Genomic DNA, 24,362 nt, shown 5'->3' on the forward strand with positions numbered 1-24,362 from the left:
GAGAACTTTTATTTTTTTTTTTACTTTTAATTATTTATTTACAGTAAGTCCTTGTTGAGATAATTTAAAATATTTTTTTGATTGGCAAATGTTTGATTTATGATGTGTTGGCTTCAGGTGTATAGCCAAGTGAATCTGTTATACATATATTCACTTTTTAAAGATTTTTTTTCCATACCCCATGAACATTGGGGTGCCTGTATTCTTTTTAGTAATTTGCATTTTGATTAATACTTCAAATGAATAGTCCTTTAGAAAAGAATTTCTGGTTTTGACTTTTGGAATCTTCAGGAGCAAAGACCAGGTATGACATGCCTGCTGCAACAGACCTGTGGTGCCTTGGGCCCCTGCTTTGGCTCACTCAGGCCATTCTTTCATTTTTATTTTAAGTTTTATTGGGGTATAGTTCATTTACACTGTTGTCTTAGTTTCCGATGTACAGCAAAGTCAATCTGCTATACACATACATATATCCACTCTTTTTTAGATTCTTTTCCCATATAGATCATTACAGAGTTCTCTGTACTTTACAGTAGTTTCTTATTAATTATCTATTTTAATATTTTATATATAGTAGTATGTATGTGTCAGTCCCAGTCTTCCAATTTATCCCTCCCCTCCCATATCCCCTGGTAAACATAAGTTTATTTTCTACACCTGTTACTCTACTTCTGTTTTTTAGATATGTTCATTTGTAGCCTTTTGTTATATTCCACTTGTAAGCAATATCATATTCTATTTTTCTCAGACTTATTTCACTCAGTATGCAAATCTCTAGGTCCAGCCATGTTGCTGCAAATGGCATTATTTTGCCATTTTTTATGGCTGAGTAACATTCCATTGTATATATGGTACCGCATCTTCCTTGTCCATTGCTCTGTTGACAGGCATTTAGGTTGTTTCCATGTCCCTGGCTGTTGTAAATAGACCTGCAGTGAAGACTAGGGTGCATGTATCCTTATAAATTATGGTTTTCTCTGGATATAGGCCCTGGAGTGAGATTGCTGGATCTTAGTAGTGAGAGAGTCAATTCCTAGGCAGATTGATAAGTCCAGGGGTCCCCAAGGAGAGAGGGGTCTGGAATTCTTAAGGAGGAAGAAAGGACAAACTTTTTTTTGTCCTCTACATTCCTTAGGATTATATAATAATGTATCCTGCTTGAGGACAGTCTCTGGAAAAAAACCTTCTGGCTAATCCTGTTATCTTAAGGTGCAAATTATGGGAGTAGACCTATTGAGGTCTTTACAACCTCCAGACATTCTTTTGATTAACTGTAATAACTAATTAGAGAGTATATAACTCCATGGATAACACTAGCAAGGGGGTACTCTTTCTGACCCCTTCTGATGCCTATCTCAAAAGCTTTCTCTATCTCCTTTATACTTTAATAAAACTTTATTACACACAAGCTCTGAGCGATCAAGCCTCGTCTCTGGCCCTGGACTGAATTCTTCTCCTCCAGAGGCCAAGAATCCTGGCATCTTTTTGTGTGTCTATTTTTAGTTTTTAAAATAACCTCCATATTGTTCTCCATAGTGGCTGGACTAATTTACATGGACTAATTTACATGTACTAATTTAATTTTCTCCACATCCTCTTCAGTACTTATTGTTTGTAGACTTTTTGATGATGGTCATTCTGACTGGTGTGAAACCTCACTGTAGTTTTTTAAAAAAAAAATTTTTTTTTTACTGTAGTTTTGATATTCATTTCTTTAATAATGAGATGTTGACCATCTTTTCATGTGCTTTTTGGCCATCTGTATGTCTTCTTTGGAGAATGTCTGTTTTAATCTTCTGCCCATTTTTTGATTGGGCTGTTTACTTATTTATTTTTGATATTGAACTGCATGAACTGTTTATATATTTTTGAGAGTAATCCCTTATCAGTCACTTCATTTGCAAATATTTTCCCCATTCTGCAGGTTGTCTTTGTTTGTTTGTTTTTTTTGCTGTGTAAAAGTTTTTAAGCTTAATTGGGTCCCATTTGTTTGTGTTTTATTTATTTTCATTGCTCTAGGAGGTGGGTTAAAAAGTTTGCTGCAATTTATGTCAGAGAGGTTCTCCCTATGTTTTCATCTAAGAGTTTTCTAGTGTCTGGTCTTACATTTAGGTCTGTAATCTATTTGAGTTTACTTTTGTTTATGGTCTTAGGGAGTGTTCTGATTTTATTCTTTTAGATGTAGCTGTCCAGTTTTCCCAGCACCAATTATTAGAGAAACTGTCTTTCTCCATTGTATATCCTTGCTTCCTTTCTCATAGGTGACACAGGTGCATGGGTTTATCTCTGGACTTTTGTCCTGTTCCATTGATCTATATTTCTGTTTTTGGTGCCAGTAGCATATTGTTTCAATTACTGTAGCTTTGTGGTATAGTCTGAAGACAGGGGACATGATTCCTCCTAGCTTCATTTTTCTTCTTTGTTTTTCTCAAGATTACATTGGCTATTCATGGTATTTTGTATTTCCATACAAAATGTAGATATTTTTGTTCTAATTCTGTGAAAAATGCCGTTGGTAATTTGATAGAGATTGCACTGAATCTGTAGATTGCTTTTGAGTAGTTTGCTTGTTTGTTTACAGTAGGTCTTCATTGAGATCTTTTATCTTTTTATCTTTCTTTGAATGGGTTGAGATCTACATAACTGTAGCAAGATGACCTCTGAACATCCTAGGTAGTGTCCTATAGCTGGATGGAAAGAACCAGGTTTACTATTAAGCTTTTTGTACAGATTAGGTTTTAGGTTTTAGCTTTTGGGTTACTTGGAATCCTTGGTTGTAGGGGTCTGAGAAAGATTCTCTATAGCAAAAACAGTATCCTCACTGCTGTGTGGGTCCCAGATGAGCAGTTGTTGGAATTGTGTGGCATGAATTCACCACCCCTCACTATACCATAGAAATAGCCCTGAATTACAGTCTTTAATAATGGAAAAATGAAAGTAATATTTTAGATTTAAAAGCACTGGCTCTTAGAATCCATTGCCTTGTTTTTGTGATTTCAACTGCAGCTACATTGGATGTAGAAAGTGAAATTACATAATGATAATTGTAGTATAAGGACAAAAATCTGAACAATGGCATCCTCAACTATATTATACTGTCAAGTGTATCTCACTCCAGGTGGGATTAAATGATAAAGGACAAAAATGGTAAGGACCTAAGAGAAGCAGAAGAGATTAGGAAGAGGTGGCAAGAACACACAGAAAAATTGTACCAGAAAGATCTTAATGACCTGGATAACCATGATGGTGTGGTCACTAATCTTGAGCCAGACATCCTGGATTGTGAAGTCAAGTGGAACTTAGGAAGCATCACTATGAACTAAGTTAGTGGAGGTAATGGAATTCCAGCTTAGCTATTTCAAATCCTAAAAGATGATGCTGTTCATATAATATGCCAGAAAATTTGAAAAACTCAGCAGTTGCCACAGGACTGAGAGTTGTTTTCATTCCAATCCCAAAGAAAGACAATGCCAAAGAATGTTCAAACTATCATACAATTGCACTCATTTTACATGCTAATAAAGTTATACTCAAAATCCTTCAAAGATTTCAACAGTATGTGAACTGGGAACTTCCAACTATACAAGCTTGTTTTAGAAAAGGCAGAGGAATCAGAGATCAAATTGCCAACATTCATTGAATCATAGAGAAAGCAAGGGGGTTCCAGAAAAAACATCTCCTTAATTGACTATGTTGAAAGGCTTTGACTCTGTGGATCACAATAAACTGTGGAAAATTCTGAAAGAGATAGGAATACCAGACCATCTTACCTGTCTCCTGAGAACCTGAAAGCATTTAAAGAAGAATCAGAACTGGACATAGAACAATGAACTGATTCAAAATTGGGAAAGGAGTATGACAAAGCTATATGTTGTCACTATGTTTATTTAACTTATGTGCAAAATACATCATGCAAAATGCCAGGCTGGATGAAGCATAAGCTGGAATCAAGATTGCTGGGAGAAATATCAATAACCTCAGATATACAGATGATACCATTCTAATGGCAGAAAGTGAAGAGAAACTGAAGAGCCTCTTGATGAAAGTGAAAGAGCAGAGTGAAAAAGCTGGCTTAAAACTCAGCATTCAAAGATCTAAGATCATGGCATCCAGTCCCATCTCTTCATGGCAAATAGATGGGAAAAAATTTAAAGCAGTGACAGATTTTATTTTCTTGGGTTCCAAAAATCACTGCAAACTGTGACTGCAACCATGAATAAAAAGACGTTTACTAACACATATATATGGAATTTAGAAAGATGGTAACAATAACCCTGTATACGAGACAGCAAAAGAGACACTGATGTATAGAACAGTCTTTTGGACTCTGTGGGAGAGGGAGAGGGTGAGATGATTTGGGAGAATGGCATTGAAATATGTATAATATATATGAAACGAGTCGCCAGTCCAGGTTCGATGCATGATACTGGATGCTTGGGGCTGGTGCACTGGGACGACCCAGAGGGATGGTATGGGGAGGGAGGAGGGAGGAGGGTTCAGGATGGGGAACACGTGTATGCCTGTGGCAGATTCATTTTGATATATGGCAGAACCAATACAATATTGTAAAGTTTAAAAATAAAATAAAATAAAAAAAAAAAAAAAAAAAAAGGACGTTTGCTTCTTGGAAGGAAAGCTATGACAAATCTATACAGAATATTAAAAAGCAGCAACATCACTTTGCCAACAAATGTCCATATTGTGAAAGTTATGTTTTTTCCAGTAGTCATGTAAGAGTTGTCAATGGATGTAAAATTTGGGCCATTAAGAAGGCTGAGGGCTGAAGAATTGATGCTTTCAAGTTGTAGTGTTGGAGAAGACTCTTGAGAGTCCATTGGACAGCAAGGAGATCAAATCATTAAATCTTAAAGGAAATCAACCCTGAATATTCACTGGAAAGACTGATGCTGAAGCTGAAGCTCCAATACTTTTGCCACCTGACTCAAAGAGCTGATTCATTAGAAAAGACCTTGGGTACTGGGAAAGATTGAAGGCAGGAGAAGGAGGTGACAGAGGATGAGATGGTTAGATAGCATCACGAACTCAATGGACATGAATTTGAGCAAACTCTGGGAGATAACAAAGGACAGGGAAGCCTGTAGTGCTACAGTCTATGGTGTCACCAGAGTCAGACATGACTTAGTGACTTAACAACAACCACAGCTTTGTTAGGTCTTTCTAAATTCATATTTTAAAAAAATTTACTTAATTATTTGGCTGTATTGGGTCTTAGCTGGGCATGTGGGACCTTCAGTCTTAGTTATAGTAGGCAGGACTTTAGTTGCAGCACGTGAACTCTTAGTTGTGGCATGTGGAGTCTAGTTGCCTGACCAGGGATTGAACCTGAGCCCCCTGCATTGAGAGTTTGGAGTCTTAGCTATTGGACCACCAGGGAAGTCCCTCATAGCGTTTTTTCTTTTTTCTTTTTTTCCTACTGTACTATTGTCTCATGCAACAGAAGTAATATTATGAATGATACTATCATTACATGCAAATGATTTAAATATTATAAAGAAGTCTTCTCACTACTATATAATAAAATAGATAACTAAAAAGGACCTACTGTATAGCACAGGGGATTCTATATAATACTCTGTAATGACATATATTGACTTCCCTGGTGGCTCAGATGGTAAAGCGTCTGTCTACAATGCGGGAGACCTGGGTTCAATCCCTGGGTTGGGAAGATCCCCTGGAGAAGGAAATGGTAATCCACTCCAGTACTATTGCCTGGAAAGTCCCATGGACAGAGAAGCCTGGTAGGCTACAGTCCATGGGGTATGGACTGTATGTAATGACATATCTGGTAAAATAATTTAAAAAGAACAGATTATATGTATATATCTGGCTAATTCACTTTATTGTACACCTGAAACTAACACAACTTTGTAAATCAACTATATACTCCAATAAAAATCATAAAAATAAATGAGTCATCTTTCTAAAGTGACAGAAGGACCTGTGTGAGGGGTTGAGAAGTAGACTAATTTTATTCCTCTTCTTCCTCATTTAGCCTTGGATCTCGGGCAGGTTGGCCTGGTCCTGTCTCTCTCTCTAGTACTCACGAGGATGTTCCAGTGGTGCGTCAGGCAAAGTGCTGAAGTTGAGAACATGGTGATGTTTATTTTTCTGTTCTTAGCCTTTTCAGGTCTCCTTGCTGTTATATGGCATAAAAGCAATTCTTACATAAAATAATAAAACTTTTTTTTTTTTACATTATCTTACAAAGTTTTTTTATGTTCTCCTCCATTTGCTTAAGGGCTTCCCTGGTGGCTCAGATGGTAAAAAATCTGGCTGCAATGCAGGAGCCACAAAAGAGAAAGATTTTATCCCTGGGTTGGAAAGATCCCCTGGAGAAGGGAATGGCTACCCACTCCAATATTCTTGCCTGGAGAATCCCCATGGACAGAGAAGTCTGGCAGGCTACAATCCATAGGGTTGCAAAGAGCAGAACATGACTGACTGACTTTCACTTTCCATCTGCTTAAAGTTAATAAAAATATATACATATTTTCCCACATATGTATGTCATGTCAGAGGGTTTTATATTCATCACAAACTGTCTTCAAATACAATAAATGTCTCTGTAGGAGAGAGGTTCTGAAATTCTGGAGACAACATAAGCTCGTTTCTTAGCAGCTAGTTTATCTTTGCTTCTTAATGGGTAATTCTTTATTTTTGGTAAAAGAAAAGAATCCAGTATTTTAAAGTTTATTTAATTAATATGTTCCTCCACTCCTCCCCTCCATTTTGTCACTTATTCATGTGTGTATTGAGCACCTGAATTTGCTGAGAGCCCTTCTCTCTGGTAGGATAGGCTCTCTCCCAAAATGTGCTCTTAAAGGTGTGGAGTTATGGTTGTTTAAGCCTTTGACTGTGTTGATCACAATAAACTGTGGAAAATTTTGAAAGAGATGGGAATACCAGACCACCTGACTTGCCTCTTGAGAAACCTGTATGCAGGTCAGGAAGCAACAGTTAGAACTGGACATGGAACAACAGACTGGCTCCAAACAGGAAAAGGAGTACATCAAGGCTGTATATTGTCACCCTGCTTGTTTAAATTATAGGCAGAGTACATCTTGAGAAACGCTGGGCTGGAAGAAGCACAAGCTGGGATCAAGATTGCCGGGAGAAATATCAATAACCTCAGATATGCAGATGACACCACCCTTATGGCAGAAAGTGAAGAGAAACTAAAAAGCCTCTTGATGAAAGTGAAAGAGGAGAGTGAAAATGTTGGCTTAAAGCTCAACATTCAGAAAACTAAGATCATGGCATCTGGTCCCATCACTTCATGGAAAATAGATGGGAAAACAGTGGAAAGAGTGTCAGACTTTATTTTTTGGGCTCCAAAATCACTGCAGATGGTGATTGCAGCCATGAAGTTAAAAGACGCTTTCTCCTTGGAAGGAAAGTTATGACCAACCTAGATAGCATATTCAAAAGCAGAGACATTACTTTGCCAACAAAGGTCTGTCTAGTCAAGGCTATGGTTTCTCCAGTGGTCATGTATGGATGTGAGAGTTAGACTGTGAAGAAAGCTGAGCACTGATGTATTGATGCTTTTGAACTGTGGTGTTGGAGAAGACTCTTGAGAGTTCCTTGGACTGCAAGGAGATCCAACCAGTCCATTCTGAAGGAGATCAGTCCTGGGTGTTCTTTGGAAGAACTGATGCTAAAGCTGAAACTCCAATAGTTTGGCCACCTCATGTGAAGAGTTGACTAATTGGAAAAGACTCTGATGCTGGGAGGGGTTGGGGGCAGGAGGAGAAGGGGATGACAGAGGATGAGATGGCTGGATGGCATCACTGACTCAATGGACGTGAGTTTGAGTGAACTCTGGGAGTTGGTGATGGACAGGGAGGCCTGGCATGCTGCGATTCATGGGGTTGCAAAGAGTCGGACATGACTGAGCGACTGAACTGAACTGAACTGAAGAGGCCTTAGTCATTAAGTAAATTATACACTTTTGAATATTTGTACCTTCTCCTAAAGGGAGAAAAACAATAAAAATGAAGTTTCTCCATTTATTTCTTCTAACAGAGTAGAAAGTGACTAATTATTAAAATGATGTTTGATGACTGTCCAGTTCTGGACATCTGTAACACGTGGCCCTTCTGTAGCCACACATACTGATTGATGTCCATAAGTGTTCTTCTCTTTCAAAAAAATTCTTTGTGTTTTTTTTTTTATTTAGATGTGAAAGGTGGATCAATAAAATCTTACCATTCATTTCTCTATTTTTTTTTTTAGCTTTTATATAAAATTGAAGGAAGTAGTCATGTGTAAAAGTGTTGAAGATGATGAGCAAGTTTGCAAATCATCCAAGGCCTCATCAGACTCCTACTTTTGTCCTTTGTGGATGTTGAGACCTGAGATATTCTGAACCATAAAAAGCAGGAGGTTTCATTTACAATCTCTGAACACCTATAAACTAGATCCTCTGATACTAACTCATGTGATGTCATATGTCTTTCAGATGATTTCAGTAGAAAGGGTAATTGAATATACAGACCTTGAGAAAGAAGAGCCCTGGGAACTTGAGTATCGTCCACCACCATTCTGGCCCCCAGACGGAAGGATTTCCTTTTTCAGTGTGAACTTCAGATATAACTCGGACAGTCCTCTGGTATTGAGGAACCTGGAAACATCCATTTACTCAAGAGAAAAGGTTAGTTTAAGCCATTCGCCTCTTTGAATCCAGCTAAAGATTTAGCACCACATCTGTTCTTGGCTTCCTTACCACTATGTCAGGGGGACTGTTTGCTCCTAATGGATGCAGATTATATCAGTGACATTGTAGGTGAATCTTTCTTGGAAACTGACCATGGCATGGGTATACCAGCAATTTTTCCCCTGTGTTGTGAGCTCCCTCATGGTGGTTGATGGGCTCTGGGGTTCCATCTTAACCTGACTCAGGACACTATATGTGACACCTGATTATTCATACAAAGTCTGGGACGTCAGCCTTGTCTTCCTGGCCCTAACTCTCCAATATCTCATTCCTTTCCATCTTTTCTTGTTTGTATTTCTGAGATCTCCTCCTCCTCCCATGGTGCCCTCTGGTTGCAGCCTCCTTCCCTATCCCTTAGCCCTTCCTGTAGCCTTGTCCTCCACTCACCCACACTGAGCTGCTGCCCCCCTGCCCTCCCCCAATAGACTGCTTCTTTCTTAGCCCAGATCTGATCCTTACTGGGCTGTGTGAGCTGCTGCTGGAACCATAGCATAGCCTCAAGTCCACTCCTGCAGGGGCCGTGAGGTGACCTTGTGTCCACCAGAGAAGAGCCTCAATAATGACCCAGTCAGGAGTGAGGAACCAGGGCCTCAGATAGAGGTAGGGTCTAGAGACTGGCTCAAAGTCAAAAGCAAATTGAAGGGAGCAGAGAAGATCCTTGTGAAAGATGGCAGAGAGGCTTGTGACCTGGACCTGTCAGCATCCATGTCTGCTGGTGATGTTCTTTCTGCACTCAGCTTGAGGCCCTCAGCTGGGACCAGGACAGAGTCTTGAAGAAGACACTAAACCAGAACAGACAAGGTGTTAGGAGCTCTTCCCCACCTTACTCTGCAGCCAGTTTGTCTGACACACACCCCCTGCAATGGGACTGCATGCAGGTTCTCCCAAAGCACCATGTCCTCCCTGTTCCCTGTGCACATACTGGTCCTCTGCCTCAGAGACCCAGGCCCTCCATCATCTGGATGGTGAAAATCTCATTTTTTGAGTCAACTTGAATGCATCTTCGAGACCCTCAGTTTAATGTACCCTTAATATACCCTTATATATACTAATATACTAATATATATTATATATATTTAATATACATACTTAACTAATATACTTAATGTACTAACATATACTTAATATACTAATATACATATTAGTGTATATATATAATACTTTTAGTATTAGTGTATATATATACTTTTATACACACACACACTAATATACCCTTAGTGTCTTTTATATTAAGGTAGCATTTATGGTACACCTATGTTCATAGCAGCCAAAAGTTGGAAGGAACTAAATCCTTACAATGAAGTATTATTCAGCCTTAAAAAGGAAGAAAATTCTGACCTATGGATAAACCTTGATGACATCACAAAATGAAATGAAAGACACAAAAGAAATGAATACTCTCATTCCATTTATGTGAGATTCCTAGAGTAATCAAATCCAAGAAGACAGGAAGTAGGATGGTGGTTTCCAGGGACTGGGGAAGGGGAAATGGGGAGTTGTTTTTAATGGGTAAGAATTTCAGTTTTATGAGGCAAAAAAAAAAAAAAAAAAAATCTCAAGCTTGGTTGCACAACAATGTGAATGTACTGAACACCAAAACTATCCACTTAAAAATGGTTAAATTTTATGTTATGTGAATTTCATCATAATTAAAAGATAGCACCTGTGGCATGCTTTGTAATTTGGGATCTGCATCTCACAGTACTTTGAGGCTTTTTATAATCAGGGAGCCTCTTGTTTTCATTTTTGTTCCCAGAAAGTAGCATTTTGCAAGGCACAGAGAGGGTGCTGAGGGACTGCTGGTTGTGAGGGTGAGTGACTTACACAGGTGTGAGCAAGCAGGAACCAGCACACACACATGACAACTCCGTAAATAACTGAAAGAACTGCTCTTTAAAACTCTTAACCACCCCAGACCCATCTAATGGCTGTAGCTGTGATTTAATGAATGAAACCCTTGTAATATGAAAGAATATTCAATGTAATGCCCGAATGCTACCCAGGGAGCAGCTTCAGTTAGTCACAGGGCAAAAGCTCCCTCCTAATTATTTCCAGTTTCAGTGTAGGTCAGGAAAAATGTGAACTGCTGTGTCAGGAAAACATTAACCACAGCTCTTAATATAATCTTTTCCCTGAGAGCACTGTAGGTGGTGTTTACTTACTCTCAGACAATGTGTGTGTCAGATTTTCTGTTGTAAATGTAATTCTGTTAACCTGCACTTGTCTTAAATTCTCCCCAAAGCCATAAAATATGACTTATCTGTAGTATAACTTAGGAATATAACAGATTCTTATTCTTCCTTCTAAAACCTGAAAATCATGGGATTGAGATTCTGAAATGTTTGAGGGAAAATTGAATTTGGAGACTGAATTAATAACTGCAGTAACTTGATTTTTGATCTGTACCTTGGTCCACTCAGTATCACTTTTAGTTTCATTTCTGTGTTTGGAGATGATACCTGGGCAGTGTGTTCATGAATTGATTTCACTCTACCTGTCTACCTTCTAGGTTCCCTCTCAAGCTCACCTGTCCCAGCCCTCATCACTCCAGGACAACCCTTTGGTGTTGGATTTGATTGAGAGAGGCTGTTGTGGAGGGGGGGGGGGGAAGGGTGTGGTGGGCAGGGGACATGAGAGTGAGCCAGCCCAGCAGAAGTGGGGCTTTATTCTCTTTCTCTTATTTCCTCTTCTGTCCTGATTTCTGGAAGTTAGTCAATAGGAAAGTATAGTAGGCACTATTCAAGATTGCCGGGAGAAATATCAATAACCTCAGATATGCAGATGACACCACCCTTATGGCAGAAAGTGAAGAGGAACTAAAAAGCCTCTTGATGAAAGTGAAAGAGGAGAGTGAAAAAGTTGGCTTAAAGCTCAACGTTCAGAAAACTAAGATCATGGCATCTGATCCCATCACTTCACGGGAAATAGATGGGGAAACAGTGGAAACACTGTCAGACTTCATTTTTTGGGGCTCCAAAATCACTGCAGATGGTGATTGCAGTCATGAAATTAAGACACTTACTCCTTGGAAGAAAGTTATGACATCCTAGATAGCATATTCAAAAGCAGAGATATTACTTTGCCTACAAAGGTCTGTCTTGTCAAGGCTATAGTTTTTCCAGTGGTCATGTGTGGATGTGAGAATTGGACTGTGAAGAAAGCTGAATGCTGAAGAATTGATGCTTTTGAACTGTGGTGTTGGAGAAGACTCTTGAGAGTCCCTTGGACTGAAAGGAGATCAGTCTTGGGTGTTCATTGGAAGGATTGATGCTTAAGCTGAAACTCCAGTACTTTGGCCACCTCATGTGAAGAGTTGACTCATTGGAAAAGACCCTAATGCTGGGAGGGATTGGGGGAAGGAGGAGAAGGGCACGACAGAGGATGAGATGGCTGGATGGCATCACCGACTCGATGGACATGAGTTTGAGTGAACTCCGGGAGTTGGTGATGGACAGGGAAGCCTGACATGCTGTGATTCATGGGGTCACAAAGAGTCGGACACGACTGAGTGGCTGAACTGAACTGATGCGGGATTTTAATTTACAGAAGAAATAGCAAGTAAAAATAAGGAACTAGGACTCCCCTGGTGGTGCAGTGGATAAGAATTTGCCTGCCAATGCTGGGGACACTGGTTCAATCCCTGGTCTGAGAAGATTCCACATGCTGCAAAGCAACTAAGCCCTGCACCACAACTACTGAGCCATGTGCCACAACTACTGAAGTCTTTGCTCAGCATCAGTAGAAGCCCCCTCAGTGAGAATCCCGTGCACTGCAACAGGGAGTAGCCCCTACTCACCACAGCCAGAGACAGCTCTTCGAAGGCAATCAGGACTCAGAACAGCCAAACATAAAAGCCAACGTGAGATAAATAGGACCCTAGACTTCTTTGTTAGAGTCTGAAAACAGGCTAAATTTTTCATTTAGATGATTTTGTGGTTGATTTGATCATTTTAGAGAATCCTGGGCAATAAAGTATTTTCCAGCTCTCGAGGTAGATTGATTTTGCTTTGTTTTTGCTCACAGCTATTATTTGGATGATACATTTTTACAGATGCTTAGTAGAACATGCTATAATGTGCAAAATATTAGTTTCTTACATTTTCTCCTTTTTTACATAATATTTTCTTAAAAGCCACTCTCCTTACTCCCAGATTGTCCCCCTTCCCCTGCTGGCTTCCTAATTCCTTGTGACTCAAACTGTGGTGCCAGAGCCAGCAGCACCTACATCTCCTAGAGCTTCTTAGAAATGCAGAGTCTCAGGATCACCCAGACCTCTTGACTCAGCATTACAGCTGAACATAACCTCCTCCTTTCCCTCCCATGGGCAGTTTTTATGAGTGATAACCTGTGATTCCCAAGAAATGTGCTTTGACAGTTTGAAATTGAACTTAAGAATTCTCAAATCTCTGTTGTGACTGAGCAGGAGGCTCTAGAATATTCTGTGCCACTAGATTTCCTTACCTTTATGCTCTATAAATTTCACTTTTACATTATAATCTAATTCTGTGTGATTCTACTGCATTATTTGTGTCTTTCCAGTGGAGTCTGTCTTCCATCACAGGCATTTTTCATTCCACTGTACCACCTTCCCCACACCAGCCTCCTGCAGGGACCAGGGGGATTTCCCACAGGCTCAGCCCTGTCTGGACCTGGAGTCAGAGACAGCCCAGTGCAGCAGTGTATGTGTGGCTGTTTCACCATCTGATGGGATAAAAAATGAGTCTTGCTGCCCCTAGCAGGGCATGAGGTCTCTTTGACCTGTTCCCCAGGCATCATGTGTCCCACTTAACTGCAGGTTTCTCTTCAATCTGGCTGTGGATGCCAGTTCTTTCTGCTGACAGCTGGTCAACCTGACTTCAGGTACCCTCTTTGCTCCTGTTCACCATATATACACTTGTGTCCACGTCATGCTTTAAGTTTCTGACTGTAAGTTCTCTATGGTAGGCCTGTTTTTTTTAACTGAAACTACACCTATCCCCACTCTCTGTGTTCTAGCTACACAGAGGGACATGATAAAATGTCAGGCCATCCAAATAATAAAGAGTCCCATCAGCAGATGGAAAAGAGGCCAAAAGATGTGGATTTGAGTCCCATACTGCTATTTATGGACTCTGATAGTTCAGACAGACTAAGTTATCTAAGCCTCAATCTTTTCTTGTGCAAAATGGAAGTGATAGGATGTAACCTGTAGGGTTGATGTACAACTTAAAGAACATAAGACATGTAAAGCACCCAGAGTAAATGCTTGGACAAAATGGTCATTATTTTCATAGGGTGTAAAATGACCATAACCACTTGCATTGCAGAAAGTGTTGTCTGTCCCATGAAAATGAGCTGTTGGCCATTTGAAATTCTATTTATGGCTATAGGATCCATCTGCTGTATCTGTCTCTGATTTATCTTATACCTAAATAAAATGGTAATAGATTTTTTCCATAAATTTCTCTGGCCTGAGTTAAAAATCTCATCTTCCAGTGGAAGTTTCTTTGTCTCAGGACACCACAGGTAATACAAATAAGAAAAAGTCAAATCCAATACAGATCCTGATGTCAATGTATACAGTCTAGTTGAAGAAACAAGAAAATGGCTATATTAACTTTGTAAGCTAGAAGGAGGTCACAATTTTTATAGACATTTATATAAAATGACATAACATCAGCTAGAGTTGGAACAAGCCCACATCAGGAGACAGGGAGAGCATTTTCAAGGAATTAGACATGTGAGACAGACTTAGTGATGTGTGGTTAGGGTTTCAGCAGGTGGAAATGCATGTGAAAGGCATTCTGGGAGGTAAGACCAAGATAAGCAAAAGCATGATGCTCTGATCCAGTGAGTGAAGACCTAGACATCTGCAAAGCATTCAGGAAAATGAACTACCAAGTGCGTAACACACGTTTTTGCATTCAACCCTCACAATTACCTAGTGATGCCAAGGAAGCTGACTCATGTACATGAAGTATGAGAGGACAGTTTTGTAGAAGAGACATCCTAGGGTGTAGTGTTGAATGCTGAGCTGGCATTTGGGAGTTTAATTTGAGAAGTGAGAGCACATGGACCAGAGGGGGCAGGTGCAGGGGGCGGGAGGCGGGAGCTGTTTTCCCTCCAGTAAGACATCGTGGGAAAGTGATGCCACTTTTTGGAATCAAATTGATGTCAATTAAAACAAAGCTCTAACACCTGGATTTGTGAATGTGCAGGGAAATGGGTGGGAGTAAAAAATGGTATCATACTTCTGGAGGGTAGGTTAGCAGCTTAACAGCTTCCTCTGAAAATGTTTATACTTTGTTGTTGCTGTTCAGTCACCTAGTTGTGTCCGACTCTTCACAACCCCATGGACTGACACACACCAGGTTTCTCTGTCTCTCACCATCTCCTGGAGTTTGCCCAAGTTCATGCTCATTGTATCAGTGATGCCATCCAGCCATCTCATCCTCTGTTGTCCCCTTCCCCTTCTGTCTTAAGTCTTTCCCAGCATCAGGGTCTTTTCTAATGAGTTGGTTCTTTGTGTCAGGTAGCCAAAGTATTGGAGCTTTAGCATCAGTTCTTCCAATGACTATTCAGGACTGATTTCCTTTAGGATTGACTTGTTTGATCTCCTTGCTATCCAAGGGATTCATACTTGCTGTCCAAGGGGTTCATACTTGACTCTCAGCAGTTCCAAATCTGAGAATTTATGTGAAGGAAATGCTTAAGGTTGTTTGCAAAGATTTAGCTTCAGGGATATTTAACACAGAGTTATTTCCAGTAGCTAACTATTTGACACTGCCTAAATATCCAGCAATAGAGGATTTGTTAAATAAATGATCACATGTACTACAATATTATGAAAGCATTACAAAATACTAAATGAAAACACATATAACAGTATGTTCACATTAATCCCATTTTGCTTAAATATGTGAACTGTGTCTTTAAGAACACATACAAAAAAATACAGAAACAACAAAAAGAACACATGCAGCAGCCTAGAAAGTAAAAATATAATTTTAAGAATTTTTTTCAGAGTGCTGGGCTATAGCTAGTATTTATTTACTTTTTAAATTTATTTGCACTGATTATGATTAAGGAATTTAATTTGTTTTTTAAACACTGTGAGCCTGGGAAAGAAGTAATGAGAATAAAGTAGGGAAGACGGATGAAGGGATTGTTTTGTGTGGGGCATTGGGTGTTGAATATGTTGAGTTTGGTGTGTGAAGAGAGATCCAAAAGCAAGTGTGTAATAAGTTGTGTCATCATCAGAGACCAACCTGGTTGGAAAAACAGAAAGGGGCCATTGCAAAACCAATAACAGAAGATTTTCTTTAAGAGTCTTTATAATTTTATTTATTTATTTATTTTTGGCTGTGCTGGGTCTTTGTTGCTGCTTGGGCTTTTCTCTAGTTGCCACATGTGAGCCTCTCATTGTGGTGTCTTCTCTTGTTAAGAGCATGGGCTATAGGGTGCAAGGTCTTCAATAGTTGTGGCATGTTGGCTCAACAGTTGTGGTTCCCGGGTTCTAGAGCGCAGGCTCAATAGTTGTGGTGCACGGGCTTAGTTGTTTCACAGCATGTGTGATTCTACTAGACTAGGGATTGAACCCACGTCTACTGCATTGGCAGGCAGATTCTTTATCACTGAGCCACCAGGGAAGTCCCCCAACTGTCTTTAGATTGAAGAATGTAAGGTTACTGATACTGGTGACACTCTTCATGGGCAATTGGTAGAACCCTTTGGTTACTCAGAAAAGACATTCAGACTATAGCTTTGAAGACTGAACTCTGGAATAATAGAGTCAGGTTTTCTGTGAGTTGCTTTTTTCTTTTTGGGGTGTTTGGGGCCATGCAGCATGTGTGATCTTAGTTCCCTGACCAGGGATCAAATCCATGCCTCCTGCAGTGGAAGCACAGAATCTTAACCACTGGAATGAATGCCAGGGAAGTCCCCTGGTTTTTTAGTTCTCTTCACTGGAGTTTGGAACTCACAGTCCTGTGGTCATGAGCAGTCCTTGGTGCCCCAACATATCTCAGTCCATTTACCTAAAGTGTACAGATGTTCCTATTTGCACAGATGGGTCAGTTACAGTAGAGCTGGTAACATGGGAACATACACACATTCTCACAGATCAGTTCTCACCTGTGTCCTGATGTGTGTTGATTTATGTATGAGAACACACAGAAATATAGGCACACCTGTTTAACTGTGCTTCACAGATAATGCTTAAAAAAAAATTGGACATTTATGGCAATGCTGTGTCAGGCAAGTAAAATGGCACCATTTTTCCTATAGCATTTGCTCACTTCATGTCTCTGTCTCATTTTGATAATTTTTGCAATATTTCAAACCATTTCATTATTATTATATTTATTATTCTGATCCGTGATCAGTGGTTTTTAATGTTACCCTATAAATGCTCAGATGGTTAGCATTCTTTTAGCAATAAAGTATTGGAAATTAAGGCATGTACTATTACCTTATATAATGCTATTGTGCCTCATTAGACTACAATATAGTATAAACATAACTTTTATTTGCATAAAGAAACAAAAAATTCATATATCTTGCTTTATTTTGATATTCACATTGTTGAGGTAGTCTGGAGCCAAATACAAAATATCTTTGAGGCCTGCTTGTACACAGAACAGATGAGCCATATATATACACACTACAACCTGCCTGCATGCAGAGAATGGCACATCTATATTATATGAATTAGGGATTAATGTAAGGTACAAAATGTCCTGAGAAGCCTGTATGCAGATCAAGAAGCAACAGTTAGAACTGGACATGGAACAATGTACTGGTTCAAAAGTGGGAAAGAAGTACTTCAAGGCTGTATATTGTTACCCTGCTTATTCAACTTACATGCAGAGTACAGCATGCAAAATGCTGGGCTGGATGAAGCTCAAGGTGGAATCAAGATTGCCAGGAGAAATATCAGTAACCTCAGATATGCAGATGATATCACCCAAATGGCAGAAAGCAAAGAGGAACTAAAGAACCTCTTGATGAAGGTGAAAGAGGAGAGTGCAAAAAGCTGGCTTAAAACTCAGCATGCAGAAAGCTAAGATCATTGCCTCTGGTTTCATCGCTTTATGGCAAATAGATGGGAAAACAATGGAAACAGTGATAGACTTTATTTTCTTATGCTCCAAATCACTGTGGGCGATGACTGCAACTGTGAAATTAGAAGATGCTTGTTCCTTGGAAGGAAAGCTATGACAAACGTAGACAACAAATTAAAAAGCAGAGACATTATTTTGCCAACAGAGGTCCATCTAGTCAAAGCTATGCTTTTTCCAGTAGTCATGTATGGATGTAAGAGTTGGGCCATAAACAGTGTGGGCGCTGAAGAACTGATGCTTTTGAACTGTTGTGCTGGAGAAGGCTCTTGAGAGTCCCTCAGACAGCAAGGCAATCAAACCAGTCAATCCTAAAGGAAATCAACCCTGAATAATCATTGGAAGAACTGATGCTGAAGCTGAATCTCCAATACTTTGGCCACCTGATGTGAAGAGCCATTTCATTGGAAAAGACCCTGATGCTGGGAAAGATTGAAGGCAGGAAGAGAAGGAGATGGCAGAGGATGAAATGATTGGGTGACATCACCAATTCAATGGACATGAATTTGAGCAAGCTCCAGGAGATAGTGAAGGACAGGGAAACCTGGCATGCTGCAGTCCATGGGGTCGCAAATAGTCAGACATGACTGAATGATTGAACAACAATAAAATGTCTTATAGTCATTGTATTACCTTTATAAGATAATAAAATTAGGTAAACCCACTTTTCTTATGTTTAATCTCTATAAAGATAAATTCATTTTTGAAATGCCATGATTTATTTGACAGACTAAGATTTGAAACTTTAGAAGTATTCAAATCAGAAAACATGAAACATTCCAAGCATTCTGATTATATTGCTCAGAAAGATTTAGTAGTTCTTTTTTAAAGTCATGAGTTTTAAAACTTAAAGCATATCTTTTTTTTTTTTTTCTTCCAGGGGATCGAACCTAGGTCTCCTGCATTGCAGGCAGAGGCTTTACCACCTGAGTCACCAGGGAAGCCCACTTTTATTTATGGCTTTATAGTTAAACAAGTCTGCTTCATTCCATGGCATTCTGGATAGCTTTCTTGAGTGATCATTAACTTACAGTGGTCTCCCAAATTTCCCCAGGTTTCCCCTTTCTACCTATAATCCCCTACTGGGACTTTTATAACTACCTGTATAACTATTCTATTCTATCTCCATTACTTTGGGCAAGCCTCGAACTCCTTATGCCTCTCTTTTTATTGATGTATGAAATGGGTATAATAATAGTGCATATATCATATGTTATTTATACTATTTATATTCCTTAATCCCACAAAGTATTTTCTCCCCTCTACTGTCTCAGATCTCCCCTGTCAGAGAGAGAGAAAAATTCTCACCACGGTCTTCTTTTTTTTTTTTTTTTTTTGAAAATATGTACCATGAGGTACTTTAGTTACAATAAAGTATTCATCCCACTTGCATAATATCTAAGACATAAAATTATGTCATACCATATTCTTTTTTTTTTTTCTATAAAAAATTTCACAATATAATGTTGATTGTTTACAGACTAAGAAGAAATTAAGAAGAGAGAATAGTTTCTAATGTTTATCCATGTATTGACTGTCAGAATAGTGTAGTTGTTCTTTTACTCCTTCCTGTATTTCCCAGTTTTGTTTTGATATTATCAAATCATATCAAAAGATATCAAAGCATATCTTACACTATCATCAATTCCAGATTTTAAATATAGATGAAATAATCTCTTGGAAAGCTTCCTTCAGAGAATTTGCAGTTGGGCTTCCCCAGTGGCTCAGAAGGTAAAGAATCTGCCTGCAATGTAGGAGACCTGGGATCCATCCATGGGTCAGGAAGATCCCCTTGAGTAGGAAACGGCAACCCACTCCAGTACTCTTGCCTGGAGAATTCCATGGACAGAGGAGCCTGGCAGTCTACAGTCCAGGGGGTCGCAAAGAGTTGGACACAAGTGATTAATACTTTTTTCACTTAAAAATTCATTGGTAAAAAAGGCCAGTTTCTGCATATATATTTGAATGCAGTTTTATTCCTCACCAGCATTTTACATGGGAGAAGGAAATGGCAACTCACTCCAGTATTCTTGCCTGGAGAATCCCATGGACAGAGGAGCCTGGCAGGCGACAGTCCATGGGGTCGGCAAGAGTTGGACACGACTCAGTGACTAAACCACCAGCCACCAGCATTTTACCTACTCTGTACTGATTCTTGAATCTTACTGTTAGTGCGTTTAATTTCTCTCTGCTCTGGTTTTAGTAAATAGACTGACACCTGACATGTGTTTTTCCAAGGTTCAGTTGTTAAGTATTAATTTATTTATAAAATGCCTTTTGACCTACTCCGATGAAAGGTCCCATGTAAATAGCAAACATTATTTATATCATTGTTGATCTCATTATGGAAATTTTGTCTACTGGCCTCTTTCAAGACTGAGACCTGCATTTTATATTTGAAGATGTTTCCTTTCAAGATAGAATATGATTAAGATATTTAATATCAGGAAGTGATTTCATTTTTCTACCGAAGAATAATTCCTCTTAAATAAATAACACAGAAAGTGAGCACTTGTTTGGGTTAACACTCTGTCTTGACTTGTCGACATCCTGTAAAATTACCCATGGTCAATACTCAAGGTCAAATTATCCAGGGAGTAGGAATCAAACTAATTTAAAAGCTGACTTCTTATGGACCACTTAGGAGACTGCTAGTTTTTCACTGCAGGCAGATTATTTTTCAGGTCTTTTTCCTTCACTTGTGAATGTTAGTTACACACACACACACACACACACACACACACACACACACACTGCATACACATATATGTCTCCCCCTTTAACATACCACATAATGATCAGTTCAGTTCAGGCACTCAGTCGTGTGTGACTCTTTGCGACCCCATGGACTGCAGCACGCCAGGCCTCCCTGTCCATCACCAACTCCCAGAGTTTACTCAGACTCATGTCCATTGAGTCAGTGATGCCATCCAACCATCTCATCCTGTTATCCCCTTCTGCTCCTTATATGATAATTATAGAAAACAAACAATTTTCAGCATATTAAACTTTTATTCAGGGAAATCTGAATAAAATTGCCTGACATTTTTAGAAGGCATGAAAATCACTATAGTTTATGTTGTGTATTCTTAGGATGATGGTGATCTTAATCAGGGACATTTGTGAATTTCTGTCATTTTTGGTTGCCACAATTTGGGGGTTGCATCTGGTGTCTAGTGGGTTCATGGCTACTGTCAATCATCACACAATATACAGGACAGGCCCCTGAGCCTCAACAATGAATTATCTGGTCCAAAATGCCAGCAGGGCCATGCTTGAGAAACTTATGAAGTTGCTTGGTCATCTCTGACTCTTTGTGACCCCATGGACTGTAGCCCACCAGGCTCCTCGGACCATGGGATTCACCAGGCAAGAATACTGAAGTGGGTTGCCATGGCCTTCTCCAGGGGATCTTCCTGACCCAGGGATTGAACCTGGGCCTTCTGCACTGCAGCCAGACACTTTACCGTCTGAGCCACCAGGGAAGCCCTGGGAAACTTATAGACTACTCTTTATGTATAATAGAACCTTAAAAATTCGTCTTCAACAATCAGGGTTCTCCTGTGTTTTGTGCATCCTGTTAATTCTTCATCCCCCCTGGGTCTCTTTACAGTATGGCATCGTGGGAAGAACAGGAGCTGGAAAAAGTTCCCTCATTGCTGCCCTTTTTCGATTGTCAGAACCTGAAGGTGGCATTTATATTGATGGAATCTTGACAGCACATATTGGACTGCACGATTTAAGGAAGAAATTGTCAGTTGCACTTCAGGTACGCACAGCAGAGCGCTCTCACATGTTCTTTGTATAAGGCGTCTAAGTTTAAGTGCTTTTAATTTGATTGTTTTTTTCAAATTAAGTGAATGAGTTGATCCTTTTTTTTCCCGGTAGAGCATGTTTTTAGCAGCAGGTATTTTCAATAGACACTTTCATCAGATACCAGGTTTTTTTTTTTTGTTGTTGTTCATTTGTTAGTTTTGTGTGCATGTGATTTAATAACTTACTGAGATAGATTTCTTGACTCAGACTTCCTTAGTTTCCACAATTTTATTCACTGATAATCACATAATTCTGAGAACAGAAGGATAAATTGTTTAGCGCTGGAGAGGTTCCTATAGGGAAACATGAATTTTGTTAATAAGTGTCTTACAGATGTAATTTTGTTGTGGGAAACCAGGACATCTTTTAAAAAGTGATATCTCCTTGGAGAACTTTCTATGAAATTGTGGGGCTTTGAGAATTATAGGATATTTAGATGCTTTGGGGAGACTTTGACAATTTAGCCATTAATGAATGATTTTCACCAGGGAGGCAGTACAGAATAGTGAGGAAGAGCAGGGGACTCAGAATTCTGTCTCTATGTACCTTGGTTTTCTCTGTCTTACAAGGCAGATAACAGTATCACCCCCTCAATCTGTTGTGAGGATAAAATAGGTCAATGAGTGTGAAGTGTTTCATGTAGACCCATATGTGCCTGCTGTGATGGTGGAGTGTTGAGTTGGCCATCTCTTCCTGGGCTCTGATTCTGTTCTCTTTTCTTCTTCTTTGTAAAGTAGTGTAACTTTCAGGGAGAGTTTGGAGACTGGATTATATGCATGGTAGACACTGCTGTCATTCCTGTGGTTCATTCATTCAACATAATTCTGTGATATTTACTGAGAGATTACTATCCTCCAGGTATATAGCCAAGCGCAACCTTGATCCTGTGTCCTCATCTATCATCCTGCCCTCTGCTTTGACAGACTTGCTGATTAAAAAAAAAATGAGTTTTTATTTATATACTTAGCAATTATCTGCCTATCAAAGGAAGCTCAGAAAAATACCCTCTTGAGATGAGAAACAGAGAGGAGATGAGACAGAATGAGCCAGGCAAATGTGCTTCCTGGAATGTGGGTGTAATGTGTCCTGAAATACCTGTTATCAGGAAGCATGTACAACATGGCACCCAAAGGACGGTGAATGTGGACTTGGGGACAGCTGTTGCTACCTGCCCGTGACCTTGAAAATACCTGGGATTACTCTAAGTAATTTTTAAATCAAGATAGTTTTTTAGACTCTAGTGAAATGCCACCTCACACCCCTTAAGATGTCTGCTATCAAAGAAAAGAGAGAGAAAAAAATAAAGTTACTAGTGTTGGCAAGGATGTAGAGAAATTAGAACCCATGTTTATTGCTGATAGGAATGTAAAATAGTGCAACCACTACAGAAATCAACTTGTTGGTTGCTCAGAAAAGTTAATGATGGAAGTATCATATGACCTAGCAATTCTGCATTAGAATATAAACCCAAAAGAATTGGAAGAAAGGTCTTGAAGAGATACTGGGACATGCATGTTATAGCAGCATAATTCTCAACAGCAAAAAGGTGGAGGCACCCAAGGGCCCATTGACAGATGAATCAACAATCAAAACGTGGTGTGCATACATACAGTAGAATATTACTCAGCCTTAATAAAGAAGAAAATTCTGACACATGCTACAGCACAGATGAACCTTGAAAACATTAAGTGAAATAAGTAATTTACAAAGGACAAATACTGTATGATTCTACTAATAGGAGTTACCTAGAGTAGTAAATTCATGGATACAGGATATAGAATGGTGGGTACCAGGAGTGGCCAGGAGAGGGGAGTTGTTTAATGGGTACAGAGTTTCAGTTCTTCAAGATGAAAGGAGATCTACAGCTGGATGGTGGTGATGGCTGTACAACAATGTGAATGTATTTAACACCACTGAAGTGTGCACTTAAAGTGGCTAATCTAGCAAATTTATGTGCTGCTGCTGCTGCTGCTAAGTCGCTTCAGTCGTGTCCAACTCTGTGCAACCCCATAGATGGCCTCCTACCAGGCTCCTCTGTCCCTGGGATTCTCCAGGCAAGAACACTGGAGTGGGTTGCCATTTCCTTCTGCAATGCATGAAAGTGAACAGTGAAAGTGAAGCCGCTCAGTCATGTCCGATTCTTAGCGACCTCATGAACTGCAGCCTACCAGGCTCCTCTGTCCATGGGATTTTCCAGGCAAGAGTACTGGAGTGGGGTGCCATTGCCTTCTCCGAAATTTATGTATATTTTATCACAATTGAAAAATATTTTTCCAAAGGTATCCTTTTCAGAAAAACTGGATAGTCCCCATATTTAAAGATTTCCTCTGGCTATTAGATTTATGACTTATGGTTACAGTAGAAAATAAATGAGCTTAAATTCCCAAGTTTTATGCTTTGATGGTACTCATCTCTGAAATGGCCATGTGAGATTAGTTAGTAGAAATAAAGGGCATGTCTGTAAAGTCCTTTCATATCCTTGGATATAAAGCTTTTCCCCCATTTTTCCTACCATCCCACTTGAAAGGACTCCCCAAACCATAGCAAGAGTGAATAAGCATAGAACAAAGCCAGAAGATACTACTCCTATTGCTCTGTCCCTCATTTGGAAATATCAGTTTAGAAATGGGTTTATGTACTTGTATGTCATGGGTTGATATGTGTCAGGAGAAGATACTCAAAATCTTATCCCTCCCCAACCAAGAGCCCTT

The 24,362-nt window shown here is 39.5% G+C and overlaps 1 protein-coding gene across 1 annotated transcript in view; it reads left to right on the forward strand.

Moving 5' to 3' along the window:
• LOC138986896 (ATP-binding cassette sub-family C member 4-like) overlaps nt 1-24,362 on the forward strand; it is a gene marked incomplete at its 5' end in the record, with an annotated part of 178,740 nt that overhangs the window by 128,892 nt on the left and 25,486 nt on the right. The window contains 3 exon segments of the mRNA XM_070366898.1: nt 6,014-6,114; nt 8,483-8,674; nt 21,449-21,604. Coding sequence (XP_070222999.1) covers nt 6,014-6,114; nt 8,483-8,674; nt 21,449-21,604 — 449 coding nt within the window.

The sequence above is a fragment of the Bos mutus genome, unplaced genomic scaffold (genome assembly GCF_027580195.1).
Source record: "Bos mutus isolate GX-2022 unplaced genomic scaffold, NWIPB_WYAK_1.1 CTG243, whole genome shotgun sequence".
Classification (NCBI taxonomy): domain Eukaryota; kingdom Metazoa; phylum Chordata; class Mammalia; order Artiodactyla; family Bovidae; genus Bos; species Bos mutus.